General features: G+C 35.9%; 1 protein-coding gene across 1 annotated transcript in view; it reads left to right on the top strand.

Annotated features, from left to right (window-relative positions):
• Positions 1-286: 286 nt before the first annotated feature.
• Positions 287-16,195, top strand: part of LOC145675442 (purine nucleoside phosphorylase-like) — a 51,379-nt gene continuing 35,470 nt past the window's right edge. The window contains exon 1 of the mRNA XM_081745860.1: positions 287-533. Coding sequence (XP_081601986.1) covers positions 379-533 — 155 coding nt within the window. The 5' untranslated portion in view covers positions 287-378. The remainder of the gene's footprint in view (positions 534-16,195) is intronic.

Genomic DNA, 16,195 nt, shown 5'->3' with positions numbered 1-16,195 from the left:
GTAATAGAAAGAATACCCATTTCAATCTTCGTTTTAAAAAGTTTTTTTTTTTTTCTTTCTTGAAAGATTAATACTGATTATCATACGTATCGGCGTCTGAATACTTTGATCTTGCGAAATGTAAGTACATTGTTGAGTTAGCAACCGTTCAAACAGAATCTTCCTATCTACAGTGACGTGAAGAAAAACGCAACTCTTCATTGGACACACACCCACTACTTTTTAGTGACGCGATTGGAGAATCACTTGTTACGTTGAGATCTTGTGATGTTATATATATCTGATCATCATTAGCGAGCAAGAAAATTAGTGATCAACCAGCGAGCAAGTTGGGAACGAGAGTCAGTTTAGACGGGAAAGAAAACAACTCGTGCCAAGATGAACGGAACTGCAAATGGCTTCCACAGCATATGCACCACGAACAGTAAGCCGTATCTTAACGGGAACTGTCATAAATGCCATCCCGAGAGTTCTACAAAATTGATTGTTGAAGAGCATGGAGATGTGAGTTATTCCTTCAATCAAGACAACGTGTAAGTAGTTTTTATAGTTTTCCAAAATATATTTTTATTTTAAACCAATGCACATTCAAAAACTGAAGAATAATGCGACTTCACAAGTCAAATATTACCATCTAAAATTGTTAATGTTCAAAGGTACTTACAGTTGATTAGTATATTTTATGACATCCCTTAGTTATCGTTGCGGTTTTGTTTTATTGTGAGGTAAGGATGCACGGAGGGTTGCTAGAACTTACCTTTTTCTGGCACGTTTTACGTTATAGATTGTTTTATTTTCCACGTAAAATAATTTCATCCGTTTTATTTAAAATAAATAAATAAATAAATGGAGTATGTTTAGCAGAAGGGGTCCAGAACCACGTAAAAAACAAAATTTACAGGAGAAATGAATGATCAACCAGCGAGCAAGTAGGCCTACTTAGACGTAACATAACGTAACCAAATCTAACCTAACCTAACCTAACCTAAAGTAACCTAAGCTAACCTGAACTAACCTAAACTAACCTAATATTAGTAGCAATAAGCGAAATTCTATCATTTTTTTGGAAAAATAATGCTGGACCCCTACACTACTATAACATAAACTAAACTAACCTAATCTAACCTAAACTTACCTAAACTAACGGAATGTGAACAGAAATTACCAAAATAGTAACATTTTTTAGAGAAAAGAGCTGGACCCCTTCTACTAAACATAAGCCAAATAAATAAATAATAATCCTGGACAGTTCTAATATTTTTATATGTTAGTGCAAAATAATAATAATAATAATAATAATAATAATAATAATAATAATAATAATAATAATAATAATAATAATAAATAATTAGAACCATGAGTGCAAGAAGAAAATGTTCTAGGGGGGGGGGCGTCTCCATGGTTGCTATACTATGTCTTGTATTTAATATACGTGGTTTGCTATACTACGTAGGCCTATACATTTTCGTGAGCCAGCGAAGGAGGCGGGCGCACATGATTAGAACTGACTTCTATGAGCTGTTAACAACGCAACCCAATAGTATAACTTAGTGTTCAAAAAGAAAATGCAAGAAGTTGTATTTTTATTCCTTATCTAACCCGCACCAACCTTATGAAATGAAATCTTTAAGTTTTACGTTCACGATTATTCCGACTAGGCTAGGGAAGACTTTGAGGATGAGAAATGAATGAAATGGTGGAACGAAGAAAATGGGAGGCAACGGGAGAACCCCGAGAAAACTCATACACACGGTGTTTGTCCACCACAAAGCTCACTTGGCGCGAGATGGGATCGAAACAAAGACTCTGTGTACCAGAGGTGAACGCTGTACCACTGGGCCACCACGGCCTCTATCCCAATCCTATATTTAAGAATAGTTTGGTTCTTTTAGCATGTTAGTCTTCGTTCGTCAATATCGCCTCGATCATATCACATTTTCGATCGATTCTGATAATATACTGATATCAGGAACAGAAGCTATTGTGGACTAATAAAATTAGAATTTACTGATGTCAGGGACAGATGTTACTACAAAAACAAAACTTCAAGTGGTTGTGAATTTCTATATATTCTGTAAGAATTGTTTCATCGTATAAAAACGGATGTGTCAATTGAAAGGGAACAAACATTTGTGTTAGTTGATTAGATTTGAAATTAGTGTCCTTTTCAGCTCCGAGTCTATGTGAGTCGAGGTTCTATAGCTTTACGTAGGATCTGAATTACAAGAACTCACGCTGGGAGTTGTAATATACCTTTTTCTGTTGCAATTATTTTTAATGAAACTGTTCCGGTTTTCAATTAAAATTATTCTGCATTATTATGTGAAACTATATATAGGGTGTTTCAAAACAACACACAACATTTGGGAGGTTATTCCTGACATCAAAATAAAACGAAGAAAAGTATAGACTAACCTAGGTGCACAAATACTTCCTTTCGAAGTTATAGGCTGCCGAAAACATGGAAAAATGAACTTTAAAGGTCCATAGCTCCAATACTATGGGGCCTACCGTAGTCGGATCGAGACTTAACTTAGGAACTAATATGTGCGTTATCCAAAAATACATGCTTCAGAATCCTAAGGTACTCACGAAGCAATTTGTATAGAGAGAGCTTCACTATGAAATTGTAATTTGAAGTACTCTCCAACTACCTCTATAAAAATTGTTGCGGAAGTATCGTAGGATTCTGAAACTTGGATATTTGGATAGTGCACATTAGTTCTTAAGTGAAATCTTGACCCGACTACAGTAGGTCCCATAGTATTGGAGCTATGGACCTTTAAAGTTCATTTTTCCATGTTTTCGGCAGCCTATAACTCCGAAATGACAGATTTATGCACCCTGGTTGGTCTATACTTTCTGTCTTATCTTGGTGTCAGGCATCACCTTCCAAACATTGTCGGTGTTGTTTTGAAACACTCTGTATGTGTCCGTATCATATAATCCGTGTCTAATCATATAAAACAACAATTAGACTACTTACACACACTATGTAATCTGATTTAACTACAATTAAGGAATTATTATTGTGTATTATGTAGTTTAGTATTATTGATAACAGTTAATGTAACACTGCAAGTTTAGCTTTTGTTTCTTGTGTCTTTATGCAATTATTAACGTAGTCTCAGAACGTGACCAGGGTTAGAATTTAGTGCAGGAGGAAGAAGTACGAATATACCATCATGCAAGATCAATCCGTACAGTACAGGTCGTTCCCCTCCACACTGTCTAGCCTCCCGAAAAGCTGGATCACAGAACCACGCCACCAGCCCTTGTAACATTACAGGAGTACTACATACTTGTTGTTTACATAATCATCGCCGGCTACGATCTCTAAGGGATGACACAATTTACTTAAAAATTATTAGACCCTATTAAGTATTCAGCCTTTTGGCAGGTTCTGGAACTAAGGATTTATTTATTTAATTGGTTGGGCCTGAAAATGTTTCTTCCATGTTTCTCGATCTTCAGTTTCCTCTTTTAACTCCCAATGTTTTCTTCCATTTTTCAAATCATCAACCAGTTGTGTTCTTCTTCCTACTTCTCGCTTTCCTTCCATCTTTCCTTCTATTGCAAGCTTCAAAAATACATTAAGAAGATTAAGGAACACAAGAGATGTTGCGAGTAATACTAACAACAAATAAGTACAATAGTATAGTCAAATCAATCAGGTTTTTGCATTTGTTTTTCTTCAATAGATAGCAAGATAGACTATCTCTGTGACATAAAAATATTTCACGTGATCCTTTCTACTGTGTGTACGAGAGTCTGTTAAAAATTACAACTGTATAGAAGAAAATATAATTTTCCCGAAGAAAAGAGTATATATAAATAGATCTGAAAAAAAAAACAACAGTAAAATCAAACCATTAGAATTATAATTCATTTGAAACGAAACAGTAAAATATTTTTCTGTTGATAATACCTAATAGGGAGACTGAATGAGTATAAGCGGCAGTCAATATTATATAGTAATGATTTTGAAAATTTGTTAATAGAAATCTCGAGTGACGCAAAAATACTTCGGTCTACATCAGAGGCGTACGCAGGAATAGGATTTCGAAGTTTAAACGCCACCCTCATTTGAGAAAGATATCACGGGAAAATGAACTTTACTATATTTAGATATAATTACGCAAAAATGATGAAAAATGATCAGAAGCTTTCGAAATGTGGGTGTGGAGAAGAATGGAAAGAATTAACTGGGTCGAGCGGAAAATGAATGAGAGGGTCTTAGAAATGGTAGGGGAGAAAAGAACAATTTTAGATATTATTAAGAAGAGGAAGAGTATTGGTTGGTTGGTTGGTTAAGAAGAAAAAGAGTACTGGTTGGAACATTGGCTAAGAAGGAGCTGTATTATGAGGAACGTGCTAGAAGGAATGGGGGCAGGAAAGAGAAGGAGGGACGAGGGAGACTACAATTGATGAACGATATAAAAACAGAAAAATCGTACGTGAACGTGAAGAGGTTAGCGGAAGATCGTGGAACATGGAAGCTTCTCAGTTGCGGCAAGTGACCTGCCAATAATGGCAGAATACCTATGATGACGATGATGATATTCAGATATACAGGGTGTTTCAAAACATGACCGACAACATTTGAGAGGTAATTTCTGATACCAAGATACGACAAAAAAGTATAGACCAACCTGGATGCACAAATGCTTCCTTTCTGAGCTATAGGCTGCCGAAAACATGAAAAAATGCAATTTAAAGCTCCATAACTCAAAACTATGTTATGGAACCTACCGTAGTCGGGTGAAGACTTCACTTAGGAGCTAATATCTGCTCTATCCAGAAATACATGTTTCAGAATCCTAAGGCACTTAGTTTTTATAGAGGGAGTTTGGCTACTCGCATATAATTTGAAGTACTCACCAACTACCTCTATAAAAATTGTTGCGGAAGGACCGCAGGATTCTGAAGCTTGGATATTTGGATAGGGCACATACTAGTTCCTAAGTGAAGTCTTAACCCGACTACAGCAGGTCCCATAGTTTAGGAGTTATGGATCTTTAAAGTTCTTTTTTTTTTTTTTTTTTTTAATATTTTTGGCAGCCTATAACTCCGAAATGACGGATTTCTGCACCCAGGTTGGTCTATACTTTTCGTCTTATCTTGGTGTCAGGAATCACCTTCCATACGTTGTCGGTGTTGTTTTGAAACACATTCCCTGTACATTAGAAAGGATATGAGGGAGGCCCGTATCCAGGGGGGTGTAGCCCCTAAATTTTGGCTGGCCCCCCTATAAGTTTCATGATAGCCTGGCAAATGAACTATAATATGGTTGCATCTGCCCCCCCTAACTTCAGCTGGGCTCCCTCTACATTTTTGGGCTGGCTGCAGGCCTGGTATGAGATTCAGTGCTTGAACTGCGCTTCCTCTTTCTTGATGAAATTCTGTGGACGCCACTGATTTACAGTAATGCATTTTGTTACAATTATCCTATGAATAAGGAAAGGAAAACCAGAGATATAATTGTTGAGTAAATTTTGTAATTGTTTAAGAGAAGTACGAAGAAGCGAAAGGAAGATGAGTAAACAATTAAAAAGAACATACTCTATTACGATATTATAATTTGTATGCATTGCCAGTATTCACTACTACACAACTTCTCGTTTACACACACGGAAACAGCAGCCTACTTCTACTGTGTGTGTGTGTGGTCATAGCAACTAACCACATACTTTGAGGAAAACAAGTCACTTCGTGAAAATCGTCGGTGTTTATAGATTTCAAATAAATGCGTGGGACGACATAGGAAATGAAGACCTGCTCTCAGTGTTGCCACAGTCCTAGCCCTGGAGTGGGCTGAAAAATAGTACCAAATTGAAACAAAAAGGGCTGAATTCATTTCTTTACACTAATTGTAATACATGGCTCTAAAAGAGTAAAGTTCTAGAACACTCATCCCCTCTTCCAAGAGTCTAAATAAAGAAAGTGCTCTTTTTTTAAAAAAAAAAAAAAAAATACTTTAATAAAAACATCCAAATAGGAGGATCCCGAACAACCATGGAAGTATATGAAGCTTTTCTCATACGTAGGAAGTATAACAGAAGCCACAAATTAAAAGGGAAAACAGTTATCATCTTCGGTATGTATTGTAAGGAAAACAAACGCGCCTCTATTCCAAAGTGACCAATAAACCTAAACGGTATTAAGGCTATATACGAAAAAAATCCATAAAACGAGGAACAAATCAATCACCTCCGAGTTCGCGTGTAAATAGTACGTTATAATAAAATATAAAAATATAAATTATCAGGATGCGCCTATCTAGCATCACTTGTTTCTCGGTATAGTTCGAATTACGATTTTCGCACACGAAGTTCATAGCGTTATGCGATGCAACTTCACAGTATAAATGTTCAACATCATTTTTTTAGAGTCCAACACACAGTATGAGTAACGTGAGATGTAGGAAAAGTCTTACTGACATTTTTAAAAATGTGTACTTATATTTGTTAAATAGTGCTGAATTGGGCAGATTTGTACCAACTTTTCCACAAAAGGGGCTGAAAATGCCAGCGTGGTACCAACGGGTCGATGAATGACAAAAAGGGCTGAATTTGGTACAATTGTACCAAGTGTGGCAACAGTGCCTGCTCTTGTCACGTATAGGGTTGCCAACTCTGGAAAATAAGAAAACCAGCAGCCCTCAAAATTCCTTATGATAGAAGTCTATAAATGTGAAGTATCTCTGTTCGGACCCATTCAGGGAAGGAAATGTACTATCGTAAACAAAAGTGCATTAGCATCTATATTCTGTATATCCTTAGTACATTCACTAATAAACTTAATAGATATTGTGCTATAAATGAGAAACTGAAATCGGCATTTATCAATTTATTGTATTTACCAGTAATTATCGAAACAGATAAACAAAAGTATATTAATCTTTACGTGACAATTTTGTATTTGGAAAATGAAATTTATTCTTTAAACTTATGCTTCAACTACAGGAAATTGCTTTAAGAAGTTCTTTTTTACTCTCAATAAATGTATAAAATTCCTTACAAGTAAATTTTAAATTTTCCCTGATACAGTCCCTGTCATCTCTTTAAAATTATCTAAACCGATGAACTACTCTTAACATATGCTGATGACGTTAAAATTGTTTCGCGAAAACTTCATAAGTTCGTATCCAAACTTTTAGGACTCATAATTCGGGAACTAAAAGACTGTACACCATAATATGTTACATGCTTGTACAGTCAGCGACAAAAGTTCTTTTCATTTGGTAAAATTTATTTTGAGAATAACGAACGCTAATATGGCTGGAACGTACAGAAAATTACATTCTTTTTAACTTACTGAAAACTGTACTCAACTGTCTTCCTTCCATTCTGAAATTATTTACGAAACTAATGTCATCAAACGGGGAGAACTTTTGTCTCTGACTGTACAGCAGGTTAAGATCTAGAGATGAAAAAAAAAGACATGGGGATGGATAGAAAAGCCCTATTTAAGGAATGGGATGTAAAACGGATTTTTTTAAAAAAGTTTTTATGACTTCCTTGTTGAAGTATCACTTTCGATTCCCTGTAGTGTATTCTACAATTAAAGACATGCATTCACAACATCCAGTACTTGCGAGTTCAGAGCTGGATGTTTTGATTGGGTTTCAAACTATTAGCCCCGCATAGTGTAGTCGCTAACGCTTTCGCCTTTGGTACGAGAGGTCCCCGGTTCGATTCCCGGTGGGTACATTTGGTCGAAAAGGCGTAACAGCTTTTTCAGTCATCCTGGGTTTTCCTTATTCACACCAGGCAAATGCGGGGTGGTACCGGTACATAACATAATGGTCCCAGGCCGTTTTCGTCCTCTACAATTCCCCGGGCGGTGTGATATCCGAGGGATGTCACCCCTCATATATGTGATGGACTAACATGACCATAAATGCCAAAAGCCCATTAATCCCTAACCCAATTGTTTTTCAAACTGGCATTACAGTTGTTCCAGCAAGTGTAAGTTATGCCATCCCTACATCCCGAAAGACGTTTTGGTTGCCTAACCATCTTTCCAAGAACCTACAAGTTACACATCTTGATACATACGTAAGTGTTTTACTGGTTGTCTATATTATATCTGGCAAACAAGGAAAAACACCATTAACCAAGATACAGATACTAAACCATTTTTAATTTGGTATAAAATCTTGCTTACATCTCGGTTTCCATTCGGTTTACAAAATCAAAACCACAAACGGCTATTTTAATTATAGTATTATTTTAAGATCATTATTAACAGAACTCTTTTCCTTACTGTCATATCGTGCCAAAGTTTTTGAAATAACTTGTGAGTAGTTTTAAACGTTCTTCTCTCATTTTAGCGGCTCCAATAAATGTTATACAGTATATAGTTATACTGAATTTCTAATGTATTCATAAATTTTAAAAGGTATTTCTTTTCACGAAATTTTCTATAGTTTTAGATGTTATTGCTAACACAAACTTTTTACTAAAACATTTTTGTCGTTAAATGTTAATCTAATAGCTCTCTAAACAATTCGTTGAAATTAGAAAACCCACTGAATCCCACCATGGGCGCCCGAAAGGGGGCAGGGTGGAGCCCTACCCTCTGGCTTACGAAAACAACTTAAATTTCTTAAGATTTACTTAATACAAATAAAATATACCAAACGTAGGGTCTAACGAAAACAACTTAAATTTCTTAAGATTTACTTAATACAAATAAAATATACCAAACGTAGGGTCTAATATAGCAACCAGGGAGATGGGCCATACGTAGAAAATTTTCTTCGGGCGCCGATGAATCCCACGAATTTCTACATTTTTCTTTTCCTATCGAATGTCGATTTTCTTTGGTTCTAGATTTTTTAAGAATTATTTCAGAAAGCAGTAATTAAATCTTTTTTCGTGTTATAATGTGGAAACAAAGATGAAACATACTGTTATTTCTCTACTAACTAAAAATCTAACTCTATGGCCTATGGAGGTTCAATGCCGCGTTCACAAAAGCTCTCCATTGACTACTATTCCGAGCTACTGGATTCATTTTCTACTTTGTATTCCTGTTTCTGTGAGATCTATCCTAATATTGTCCTCTCATGTACGCCTATAGGTCTTCCTAATGAACGTTTTCCGATTGGATTTCCTTTGTCTCTTTTTTAAAACTGAAATATTGAAAAAACATAAAGGGCCTTATGCAGAGTCGTTTTGACGTATGATTAGTGTCATACTAAAAGTCTGACTACAGGAGGAAACATATGTTAGTCGAACTCTTTAGTATGGAACTAATCTCCCTTCAGAACGACTCTGCATAAGACCCAAAATTTCCCAGGCTAACAAGCCGAAGATTATTTTAATAAAACTTTTTTTTTTTTTTTCGAGTCCTTGCATCTCTATCAAGATTGCCAACATGTCATGTTTGATTTAGAACAGATGAGTTCTGTGTATATTTCTTTGTTTTCGAAATAGTGACCCAACATTTTATAACCTACAACTTGGGAATTAAAACTCTGCAAACCATAATATGCAATATTCCAACGCTTATACTGGAGGACAAAATCTATCACCATACCAGTGCCGTGCCGTGGAAAATCAGCGTTCGGGGCGAGAGTATACGACGGCGCCTCCGTACATATGAGTAAGGTCGACAGACCAGCCGTGAAGCGCCAAAATGGTTAGCGCGAACAGTAAGAAAATTTTAAAAAATAAACCTTGCTCTCTTTGATCTTGAGAACTTTTATTACTTTTTCCTTCCATATTATCATATATATATATATATATATATATATATATATATATATATATATATATATATATATATATATATATATATATATATATATATATATATAGATATATATATATAGATAGATAGATAGATAGATAGATATATAGATATAGATATGGATATAGATATAGATATAGATATAGATAGATAGATAGATAGATATAGATATAGATAGATAGATATTCTTTCCCCTCCCGAATTTTGCGCCTCCTTACTTCGGTGCCCGGGGCCGTCGTCCCGCTCAACCTCCTCACGGCACAGCACTGCACCATACCAAGATTGATCCAAATCAAATAAGCTCAGTTGAATTGCTACGATATATACTATATCACTTGAAAACATTTCTCACTGGCTGTCAAATTTCATTTTACTAATCCATCAGTAATTGTTATAGTTTGAGCAAACGACTTCGCAATTACAAATTGTGATTGGTAAAAATCAAGATCCACACAATACACCATCCTCACGAGGAACCGACTGGGTAGCGTGCATGCCTTTAATTACCATAGTTCTGTGTTTGATTCCCGATGGAAGAAGTAACGATTTTCCGATTTACAAAGCAAAAGTAACGGCTATGAGAGCCCAGAATTATGCTGACCATACATCACTCAACTTGTCTTCTAGTCTTTTTTAACCTATAGGGAGTTTTTATAGTTCTGCTGTATGTCATTAAATTTCTTGAGGTCGAAAACTTAGAAAAGACTTATGGCATTTACATTAACTTTTAAACGAGATATTGTGCTTCACGACTAATCAACGTCAGCTACATATTCCACAGTTGTTAACAGCACAATCTTCATTAGATTCTTTGAAAAAAAAAATAAATAAAAAGGAAAGTTTCACTACGCTTTTCATTAACGGTGCCCACGAGATGAGACGTATATTTTTTAAAATTCGAGACGAGAAATTTTGAGTCTCATGAGTGTAGCGGATGGAAAGTGTTTGCATATTTTGTTAATAGCCGTTTTAACAATTTAAAAGAAAAGTGTGTAATAAGTTTGTATGTGAGCTTGTCGTTTATTATTCGGTGAATAAATAAGGAATTATTAGAGTAAAATGATTAAAATAATAATTATAATTATAATATTATAATTAATAATTAAAATAATAATTATTATTTTTCCAGTTCTTTTCAACTAACCATACTAAAGGGTTATGTCCAAGGTATTTTCGATATTCCTGGTTCCATGGCTTTCTATAATAGCAGGTTGTTATTAAGCAACCGGTGTATTTGTGCTATTCTTTACCTGATTCTATAGTAAACCGATTGTGAAATGTATTATTATCTTATAGAATTATATGAAAACGTCTAAAGTTATCAATGAGTAAAACTAGTTTACCCGGTTTTAGATTTCAAACACTATTTCAGTGTTACATGCAGTGGCGTATTTACGATTTTGTTTCGGTGGGGGACTTTGCCTACTTTCAGGGGCCTTTGCCTGAAAATGTTAAAATTCTTCAAGATATTTCATATACTTTACTATAGTAAGTAAGATTTCGGGGGGGGGGGTCTTAAGCCCGGAAGTTCCCCCTAAATACGCCACTGGTTACATGATTCATGGAATAACAACTATAACTTGCTAAAGCGATTGTACGAACATGATAAATAGCATTTATCAACGATGAAAGCTACACAAGTCACTGTACGTACAATATACTCCAATAATATACATGGTTTAAGTGTTCTTACATCACACCCTTCATGGACTTTTCGGAAGACCATAAGCCAGTCCAAAAAGTAGGGGAGGGCGGTAGAAGTTAGAGGGGGGCCGATTCAATTATATTATAGTTCATCCATTCATATTATAGTCCGTTTGCAAGCCTACCGTGAAAATTTAAGGGGGGCCGGTAAAAATTATGGTGGGGGACTTGGATACGGGCCTGCTTTTCGCGACACGGAAGGTTTCTGATATCTTCTAAGTTAAATTAAGAAAAAAATGACAAATTTACAAAACAAGACTGGAAAAGCTTTCTCGAAAATCGAGACGAGAAGTAATTCTTTATAAATCGAGACGAGACGAGACCTACAAAATTTACGAGGGAGGACGAGGAAATCTTATTTTTCGTCTCGTCTAGTGGAGAACTCTACCAAGTCATGCCAGGTACCCACTTTAAAGGGGCCTAAGAAAACCTGATAGCTGCACTAGAACGTAGATAGAATAGAACAAAAGAACTATTTCCCACCATTATCGGGGTTCGAACCCAATCCCTACGCGCCTCACCGACTACACTATTGTGGTACTCAAAATTAAAATACTGAAATCCCGAGTTCTCGTCGAGAAATGTCAAAATTAGTCAATCCGCTAGAAATTATACTTAATTCTCCATGGGATATTTTACAGAATTTATGATATTCTGTTCAGTAGGGATGCGCACGAGACGAGTCGAGACAGAATTTTTCTGACAAAATTCCAGTCGAGACACAGCTCTTCCAATAGAGAATAATACATTTTTCGAGTCGAGACATCACTTTTACAGCACATTTTCGAGACGAGACAGCCTAAAATCTTGTCTCGTGCGCATCCCTCCTGTTCAGCTTAACATTAGTGCATTGAACTGATATCAATCGCCTCCTATAGCACCAAGGGCATTTGAAGAAGTAATTTAGCGAGCAATTATTTTTGATTGAGAAGCTACGTTGGGAATAAGTGATTAAACTCTTCTGTATTTTAGTCATACTGTGTCTGTCCATCAGTAGATTATCATCATAAGTGGCCTTCCCCTTTATGCGATAGATTACATTTACGTGCATTGCTTTCCTTAGCTCCTTCGTTTAATGGTCATTGGCACAGTTTTTATATTCATTATCTCAAGTGTTGTATCCGTTCTAATTGTCGCACTTCACTACAACGGTACTGTTCTTCAAGGACATGGTGGCTCAGTGGCAAAACACTTATCGCTGGTGCAATGGTTCCCTAGTTCGATCTTAGATCATGTGATTTTCTGTTGGACAGTATCGTGTTCGTATGTTTACTGGGGGTTCCTCCAATACCTCCCATGTTCTCATTCCACCAATTATTTCATAATCAATAATTTTTGTTAATAACTCGTCTCTTTTAGCCTTACTCGGAACGTTCGCAACACGTTTTTATGGCTCGTGTGTATGCTTGGAATACGCTGAAGATGTATTTAAATATGATTGGCTAATCACAATGCACTGCAAACGTGAAAGCAATAAAAACGCGCAGAATACGTCGGCTCGAAACGAGGGAAATTCAAGACCAAACTGGGAACTCTCGAGATGGGATTTCATAACGTTTCAGGTTGGCAACACTGGTACAAATGTTGAAGTTCTGTGTGTGAGATTTAAGCGTTAGTCTATGCTGTCAACGGTAGTGTCCATTGAAGTCTGCGATTGAAAAGATCTTCCTCTAAATGATTGACTTTTTATCACACAAATGATACTTTTCTTTCACAGCAATAATTGCGTAATGCTAGTTGTCATCGTGTTCTTCCGTCTTCATCTGTTCTTATCTTGTCATCTCCATAATATATTAGCGACTCCTGAATATCTCTACGGAACACTCGTGATTAATATTAGTTTATTATCTGTTTTATAGTCCATATACAAGTTTACATATAAGAATTCTCTGGAAGGTACTTTTAATACACGAGGGTGCAAATAACACTGTGAAAATGGTGGCATAAAGATTCGCCTAATAACTTCTGGCATGGAATTTACAGATGAAACATCAAGAGAAAACGTAGGCGAAACTTGAATGAGAAAGCAAAAACCTGTTGGTCTAGAATCGATTTAGTGTTCTAAGAATAGGTACATTTTCTCTCTTAACCCTCTGTACAAACTAGAAGTGATACAAATCAATCACTTCCGGTTTTAACGTTAATCGCTATACAGTAAAACCGGTAATAGATAGCGATAAGCAATTTTCTGCAATCAATTAAGAATATATATTACCTACAGGTTTATATGGCGTGATATATTCTCAATTAATATTGAAAACGGAAGTAATAATAGTCCTACCACTACATATTTATTCCTGTAGAATAGACTGTTTACTTATAGTGTTACATCCTCTTGACAGTGACACATGTAGTCCTAAAAATCCTAACGGAGATGCATAGACGCATAATAGTTTCACTCTAGCATAGACGTACCCAAGGAGGGGTCCATGGTCCGGCCCCCAAAAGAACTTCCTAACTCAATGTAGGCTACGTTTGTACATTTTGTCCATAAAACTATAAGTCTACTTGTTTAACTGAAAAATGATTGATGTAGCATAAAAGAATGATCTTACACTTCATCTGCACTCTTTCTTTTATATAAAAAATCTAGTTTTATCTTTGTTTTTTGAAAATATTGGTAAGTATTTTTACAACGGGTACAGAATAATACCCGTTCAATACTACATAGACGTAATGGCTTGTATCATTGGACCCCCACCCCCAGACTTGGATCCCTCCCCCCCAAAAAATGTGGGTGCGCGTCTGCACTCTAGTAACAGTGACTCCCATTCCACTTGTAAGATTCTAATGTGATAAAATACCTAGGTAAATTCTCTGATTTTCACAAAAGTAGAAAAGTTAAGTTTCAAAGCTTAAACTTAATCTTTTAGTTGACATAATTTTCCTATTTGCGATTATTGATTTTTATCGTTTTAATAAGGTTCATTAAAAATTTCGTAGTAAGTGGGTGAAAATATCCAAATATTCTTGTAATTACCTGCTTAGCCTAAAGCTATGAAGTGTTCTCAGAATGTGTTTTCCGATGTCAACAAATGCACTTGTAAAACTACACACACACACACAGAAAGAGAGAGAGAGAGAGAAAGAGATCTTGGTTCAGTTCCAAGAAAGGACCTCTGTTAACAAATTCTGGTGTATTCCCCGTGACTTGTCTTTTCGCTAGACAATGTTGGTGTATATTTTTAGCTCCGCACTACGCAATGGCAAATCACTTCTTGTATATTGGACTTTAATCGAAGCTTTAATCATGTTAATTTTAACAATGATCATCTTATTAACAATACTTTATGTTATTTCAAAAAGTGTTATGTTCATTTAACTTAATGATTCACCGAAACTTACCCTATATATTAACTACACCGAAAGAGAAGATGCTAGCGCCTTCGTGTCTCATATTTACTGACTTAAATATTTCGTTTCGCTGAACTTTCTGAGTATTTGCCAAGTCTGTTTTTTTACGCAACACTGTAAAATCTGTCTTGAACGGTACCGGACAGTATCACATTTTACTTTCGTTATCAGTAGACATCGGGTTTTATGCACTTAAAATTCGTGAAATATGCATGCAACTATGCTGTTAAATGTGTTAAAAAAATATGCACTTAATATACACTAACAGTGAAATAAAAGAGAGCATTTTTCAAATATGCAACAACTTGTGATAGTTGTGTAGGTAAAATGTAAATCGAAAGTGTATTTTACCTTAAAGGGGCTTCTCTTCAGAATTTATTTTTATGGTAGGTACAGTTTATTTACTTCTAATTTTTTAAAACACACGCAAATTATGATACTAAAAGAACACGATGATATGAGAACACAATCTCTAGTTTTTTCACGTTTGTATTTTAGTGTGTATTTACTTTACATGAAATAATATGAGCCTCACTTTTTTTTGTACATGTTTCCGCTCTACAAAAAAGAAATAAAGTTGTCGTTTCTAAATATTTACTCCTTTCGACAGGGGCGGATCCAGGGGGGCAATCGCCCGATCGTCCCCCCAGAAGAAGAAACTTTCTTATTTTATATTTATGTTTATATTTATATTTATATTTATTTATATAAAACCCATCCCAGAGTTCGGATCTCTTAAAAATAGCTCTAAGTAGCAGTATTACAACCCACCTCCCCACAGAAGTCCGTCCTGGATCCGCCCCTGCCTTCCAGTAATTAGCCTCACGGTTTATCACTAGATGTTTCTTTTCATTGGTGTTAGTTTATGACATTTGCAGCCAGAGAATGACCTGTTGACATTAATAGATCTTACTGGACTATATTTATAGAGAGGAGCAAGTTTCTTCTTGTTCACCTCAACCAAAGGTTGGTTTGCAACATGGAAATTTTAAAACTTTTCTCTCGCTTGGGAGAGTTGTTTTATACTTTGACAAGGCCACTTCTTCGTAACTGCATCTAGATTTTCCATCTTTGGCCTTCCTCTTCCTGCTTTTCCTTCTGCCTTTCCCTCTATCAGCACAGTGATCCAATCGGAGTGTCGAATAAGATGGCCATGCTCTTTCTTCTTTTTCCTATTATCTTCATGGTCTGTCGTCCTTCGTTAGCTTCCTTTAGTACGTCTTCATTCTTTTTTCTTTCGGTCCATGATATACACAGCATTCTGCACCAACACCACATTTCAAATGCTTCCAGCTTGGATATTTCGGCTTTTCTTAATATCCACGTCTCTGATCCGTACAGCGCCACGCTCCACACCAGTGCCTTAGGCAAGTTGAAA

The sequence above is a fragment of the Thermobia domestica genome, chromosome 18 (genome assembly GCF_964235325.1).
Source record: "Thermobia domestica chromosome 18, izTheDome1.hap1.1, whole genome shotgun sequence".
Classification (NCBI taxonomy): domain Eukaryota; kingdom Metazoa; phylum Arthropoda; class Insecta; order Zygentoma; family Lepismatidae; genus Thermobia; species Thermobia domestica.
This window is presented reverse-complemented; position numbering and strand designations above follow the sequence as displayed.